This window comes from Anarrhichthys ocellatus, unplaced genomic scaffold, assembly GCF_004355925.1.
Source record: "Anarrhichthys ocellatus isolate YVR2014 unplaced genomic scaffold, GSC_Weel_1.0 scaffold77, whole genome shotgun sequence".
NCBI classification, from domain to species: domain Eukaryota; kingdom Metazoa; phylum Chordata; class Actinopteri; order Perciformes; family Anarhichadidae; genus Anarrhichthys; species Anarrhichthys ocellatus.
In genome coordinates, this window is record NW_022280107.1 from 368,334 (window position 1) to 374,646 (window position 6,313).

Genomic DNA, 6,313 nt, shown 5'->3' on the forward strand with positions numbered 1-6,313 from the left:
GGGGGGGTGTATAATATGCCAGTTTCTACACCCTAATGAGTCAAAGTGTTTTGGGAAACTTGTGCGGCCCGTCGGGTTAAGGTGTCCGGGTACTCCCCCCGGGGGGCAAGAAGACACATTTAGTGATTTAGTGAACAATAAACAGTTGGTTTTAACTGGTTTTCCTTCTCCAATGGCCTCTGCGCGTGCTGTGGCCGTTGCCGCCTCTAGTGTCCAGTATTGTTCATTTTGGCTCCCTAATGGCGGACGGCAGGCAGTGCTGTTTTCCGCTGGGGGTTAGGAAGGGGGGGGGGGGCTTGTGAAATTACCGGCGTTTATACCCAGTGTTTACGGTTATACGGAAACCCCCCCCCCCCCCTTTCCCCCGAGGGACTCACGTAAACACGATGCGGGAATTTTGTTTGCGCCTTGTGTTTATGACACAGTATTTTACGACAGTTCGTGTCATTTACGTAGCGCAAGAGGGCGCTCCTTGTGGTGGCACGTGGGTACTTTTCCACTGATTGCGCCACAGGGTGGACTGCGCGAGACGAGGGGCAACTTTCCAATTAAACCCCCTACGGCGTCACAGGTATCATACAAATCGGGCTGTTTTTTAAATTCAGATTGCCGGCATGTTTTGGTGATTTGAGACTGAGTGTCACACTGATCTGTTATTTTACATGTTTTAATGCGAGTAAATTGTGATTTTTCGTTTAACAATGGCGCATGCGCTCCTCCCCCTTTGAAACCGCCGCTAATCCAATGGCTGTTTGCGCCAGGAAGAGAGCACAGGGGTGTGGGAACGGAACGGAACAGGCTTGGACCACGTTTCTGCTTGATCCCCAAAACTTGGAACCACCTCCATTTATTTATTTGTGGAAAAGCTGCGCGAGCTCAGGTAGTTTTGTGCTTATTGTTCTTGATTTAAAGTTTTTGGATTCTGCTCTCCATAGGGAGGAGGTCGAGGGATATTTAGCCGGACTTAGTGCTGTTGTGGTCCGGTGGTTAACAGCCAAGGACACGGACACACTTTGTCCTTTTTAAGTGCTCATTTTTCCCACATTTCAGAGAGATCATCAACACAACAGTCAGGTTTTTTTAGTTTGCATCCAGGACTGCGCATTACGCATCACTTCTCAGCGACATAAGCCTTTTATATAATACTAATAATCTGTTTTTTATTTCAATATATAATTAGTCTCTGTCTGCGCCAGTTGCGCAAACAGCAGCTGCATGCATCCAACCTTGTGACCTGCTTGAGGGGGGTGGAGGAAAAAAGAAATGGATGTCAACTTGCGTAAAAGCTGAGGTAGATGAGCACCTGATGTAAGGTGAGGATGTGGTTCTGGCGCAGATTATTTGCAGTGTTTTGTTGCACGGATACAAGCCCCTTCCTCCTCCTCCTCCTCTCTCCGTCCACCTGGTGTTGACGTTAAGAGGCAAAAGGTTGCATGTCGGAGCTCATTAATGTGGGACACCCCCCGTTTCCGCTTCTCTTCATCCACGTGAACGCAGCTCTGCATTGCAGAGTCTTTGCACATAGATTCTCCCTCCTGTTGGGTGTAATATCAAGAGCTGGGATGCATTTATCTTGCAGCTTTTTATTTGAGGGGGGGGGGGGGGGTTGCACATGGAGAAAGGTGTCCTCAATATTTTGGACACCAGACAGACACTGTCTCTCTCTTCTTAAATACAAGTTTAAAGTCACTATTTGGAATCTCATCCTGTTTGTTTTTTTTTTTGTTGTTTTTTTTAACAGTCCAGAACGGCTCATTGATCTTGAATGTGACGCTGTTTTGGGCTGCTACTTCCTGTCACGTGGTCACAGTGAGCTTCCACCTCCAGCCTCAGTGGTTTACAGTCTCTCTGCTGTAATAGTGCATGCAGTGTGTTCGTTATTTATAACAGTAGAGACCTGGATGAACTTCCACATGACAATAGAGAAAAATAGGCAAATGTACAAAACATGTTAGCATATTGACATCTTAATTGCATTAAAACATTAAATACTTTAGAGCTGGAAGTGATAGAATGGAAAGATGACACATTATTATTATTATTATTATTATTATTATTATTAGTAAAGCACATTTCTTTTAATGTTCGCTTTAGAGGTTTCTTCAGTAGTGATGCAGCCTGTTTCCAGTGGTCAGTAATGCTATTTAAACCCCGTCTGTACCTTTAAACTTTAATCTTTAAAGTATGCATGTTATAAAGATTCTGCGGTTTGGATTTTGAACGTATGATCTGATCGTAGAACGCTGTTGTGTTTACTCTTTGGTGAATAGTTATATTTGTCATTGAGGATCTAGTTCGTAGCATCGTTGAGAGCAAATATCTCGTTAAATATCTTCCAGTCAGTGTCATCACCTCATGCGTGTTGTGTTGTTGTGTTGGCTTTAAGTTTTTAGTACGGATGCTTTGTTTTGAACATAAATACTGTTTTTTTTTGGTGCAGACCGATATACGTCCGTAGTTTAGGAAACGTTAACGTACAGAAAGCTGGCGTCAGACTTGTGGTTTCATTTGTAATGTTTTCCAATTTTAGACATTTAAGTTCTTGTACGTGTGTTCAAATAACGATCAACATTTGGGAGTTTTTCCTCTTTATCTCAAATTAATGGCTTTGGTTTAACCAAATGGCACTATAGTATTTAAACATCTTAGATTATACTCAGGACTATTGCATTGTGTTTGAGGTATTTGTTATTTCTGTATTTGTCACTTAACTCTTGATAGAAGTGGAGATATACAGAAGCTTTTATAGCTTATATAACTATAAGGGAGCACAATGTCCCAAATAAATAGTATTAAGAAAAAGAAAGTTGTAAAATACAAATAAATCCCCAATCAGCTCATCTGTTTCCTCTGAGACTCTCATTGGATGCACCCCCCCCCCCCCCCCCCCACCCCACAGTGGCCGGGGGCCAAAATGGCCGCCGTAATGTCGTCAGTCCAGTGACGTGTCTCTGAACGCTGTGTTCAGGTGCGCTCTCTCTCTGTGTGTGTGTGTGTTAATCCGGTATCACACCAGATGTAGAGCAGGAGAACCAGTCCCTGTGGGGGGGGGGGGGGGGGCTCTCCGTCACCACAGCAACCAAGGCGTAGCTTCATCAGTTGCTGTGGGCAACAAGATAGAAGCTGTGTGGAGCGACACGGAGGGAGGGAGGTGAGAGGAGGTGAAAGATGGCAGGTGAGACATTAGCTGCCATCTTTCATGGTGGTTTACTGTGGTGGAAAGACCAAAACTGTCCTTCAACTAGTGGAAAGATAACAGGGGAGAGGAGGAGAAGGAGGTGAAAGATGGCGGAGGAAGTGAAAGATGGCAGGTGAGAGAAGGAGGAGAAAGATGGCAGGTGAGAGGAGGAGGAGGAGAAGGAGGTGAAAGTGAAAGATGGCAGGTGAGAGGAGGAGGAGGAGGAGGAGGAGAAAGATGGCAGGTGAGAGGAGGAGGAGGAGGAGGAGGAGAAAGATGGCAGGTGAGAGGAGGAGGAGGAGGAGGAGAAAGATGGCAGGTGAGAGGAGGAGGAGGAGGAGAAAGATGGCAGAGGAGGTGAAATATGGCAGGTGAGAGGAGGAGGTGAAAGATGGCAGGTGAGAGGAGGAGGTGAAAGATGGCAGAGGAGGTGAAATATGGCAGGTGAGAGGAGGAGGAGGTGATTGACAGGTCTCTTCAAATATCTGACACCCTCGGCAAATATAACCCAAACTATTTGCATGTCAGGAGCTAATATATCTGTTGAAGTCACCGCCTAAAACCAGCCCGTGTTGACATGGAAGAAGAGGTGTTGGCTAACAATGACAATGAGGGGTCTATGTGGGGGGGGGGGGGCTCTGGGGATACCTGCCTCACCTGTGTGCAGCTGCCATGAGATAATTGGGTGATTTGGTTTAACCGGCTCTTGTTTCTTTGTTTTGCCAGGTGGTTGCCTTAGCAATGGACGGGGAGCCAGAACCAAACCCTGCCGAAGAAGAAGAGGCAGCAGGGGAGCGGGTGGAGCCCATGGACGCCACTCCCTCCCCCGTGCCACCGACCGCATCCCCCACGGAGGAGGAGGCTGGGGAGGCAGTTTCCATGATAACAGAAGAAGAGGATGAAGCCACAAAGGAGGAGGGTGGCGTGGAGGACGATGACGATGTGGTTCTCGTAGGGGAGGAGGAGGAGGAGGAGGAGGAGGAGGAGGAGGAGGAGGATCAGCCTTCTGCCACAACAATCCCCCAAGACACGCCCAGCACAGACTGCCGAGAGCCGGCCGAGACAGCGGACATGTCGGCGGCAAAGTCCACCCCGGCTTCTCCCGCAGCGTCCCCCGCCAAACCTCCCGCCACGGAAGCGGAGCCCATCGTCATCGATGACGAGGAGGAGGACTCTGAGCAGAGAGACCCCGGAGAAGGAGGCTCCTCCTCCTCCTCCTCCTCCGAAGGGTCCCGCTCGCCGGCCGCACTCAGCAGCACCGAGCAGGATTCGGAGATCAAGATTGCCAGCGTCACCACGCTGGGCTCCGGCACACAGAAGGGAGGCTCCGCCGATGGTTCGCCGCCGCATCCGGTGGACGTCCAGGAAGACATGACGCTGGTGATCACCTCGGTGACCTCACTGCAGGACGGAGCGGCGGCGGTCACGGAGGTGAGAATCTCCACTTTTTACTTTTAACCTGTTCTTTGGTTGTTTTTCTTAAGTTATATATTAATGATGTTTTTAGAGATACACAGAGGGCAATTTTATTTTATGTTTTATTTCATTTAACCTTTATTTAACCAGGCGAGTCAAACATTTTGTTTCCAATGTTTTTGTCACTTAGGATTTAAAAACAAACTAACCGAAGCCACTTGTGTGTCTAGGACGGTGAAGTGCATGTGGAGGAGAACGGTCTGCAGATCGGCAGCACGTTCAGCCTGAATCCAGACACCCCGTCTGGTCGACCCACCGCCTCCTTCAACCCCGGGAGGGGCTCCGGGCCCGTGGGCCAGCTGGTTCAGAACGGAGACACGGGGACGCACAACAGAGCAGGTAACACATTTAACTTGAGGATGGTGCTCTCGGGTAAAGTGGAAGCAGACCACATGTTCCTGTTTACGGTCTCATATTTATGTTTTTCACTTTGAGGAACTCGCTCCTCCCCTCCTGGTTGTTTTCACGTGACTCAGGTGGTGTCTTTGCTCTGGGAAATGCTGCTGTTTCACCTCATGTTTGAGGAAAGGCGCTGCCGTTTCTGAGAGCTCTGCCTTTTTTGTGCGTTGGCTTCGAGAGCTTTAAGTTGAAAATCTCTGGAACTTTTCAGAAAAGCGCTGTTGCTGTAGTAAAATTAAGCAGAAGCTTGTGTTGGCTGTCTGTCTGTCCGTCCTAAACTTTATATTTCGGACAGACGCTATCTTAACAAAGACCGAAAAGCCCTTTTAGGAGCTTATCGGTCGGGTGGGTTTGAATGTTTGTGGTGAGTTCTTGCCCTAACGTTACGTTATGACGAGCTCATCAATACGAAGTATGAAGCAGACATCCTCCGTTTGATGCTCATGGGCAAAAGTGTTCTGAGGAAAGAAATGCATTAATCACACAGCGAGCAGCAGTGGATGTAAACATACTTTATGTTTGTTTACAAGAAAACCTCAGAGGGAACCTTTTTAAGCAAAGACAATGATATTATTGTAATTCATGTAAATGAGTTCCAGCCTAACACCTACCTGGTGCAGTACTTTAATCACCTGTGTGCTGAGCAGAGAGAGAGGAGTCAGGGTTCAGGACGCTTTATGAAGAAGAGGACGGAGACAAAGAACCGACTCCTCCTCCGTCATACAAACTAAATCTGAGATTTATGTTCCAGTCGACACACGGACTCCAGATGGTGCTGTTCACTGCGCTGGTACTCTTTTATAAAACTGGCTGAGGATGAACTTCATTTTTTGGGGGGGCGGGGTGCATCGTAGTTTCATGTCAATCACACTTTGAGCAGCCAAAAGATGCAGGAGATGCAACAAGTGTGAAGCTGTGTTTATTTAGGTAAAATGGATGTTGGCTGGTTGTCAGTTTCTCCAGGGTTGTGAAACAGCTGTTAAATGTATATTTTATCATAGCTGCGTTCTTAATCACACATTTTGTATTTGTACTTTTAGTACATACTCCATTCCCCCCTTACAAAGTACGAGCTGCTGCATGTAGTATGCATTCAACTGGCTCATTGTACGTCCTCATAACATCGCACCTTGACTCTCTTGCTTATTTATCTGCTGCGCAAAGGATTGTGGGTCAGAGTAGCCAGAAAAGTATGCCGCCTTGCACACTGCAAGTCTGTCCACGGTGGACCGGTCTCTGCTGGAGGATCTGGGTCTGTCC

At 47.6% G+C, this 6,313-nt stretch overlaps 1 protein-coding gene across 1 annotated transcript in view; it reads left to right on the top strand.

Moving 5' to 3' along the window:
• Positions 1-591: 591 nt before the first annotated feature.
• Positions 592-6,313, top strand: part of zmym2 (zinc finger, MYM-type 2) — a 20,918-nt gene continuing 15,196 nt past the window's right edge. Inside the window, exons 1-3 of the mRNA XM_031873976.1 lie at positions 592-880; positions 3,905-4,609; positions 4,825-4,993. Of these exons, the coding sequence (XP_031729836.1) occupies positions 671-880; positions 3,905-4,609; positions 4,825-4,993 (1,084 nt within the window). The 5' untranslated portion in view covers positions 592-670. The remainder of the gene's footprint in view (positions 881-3,904; positions 4,610-4,824; positions 4,994-6,313) is intronic.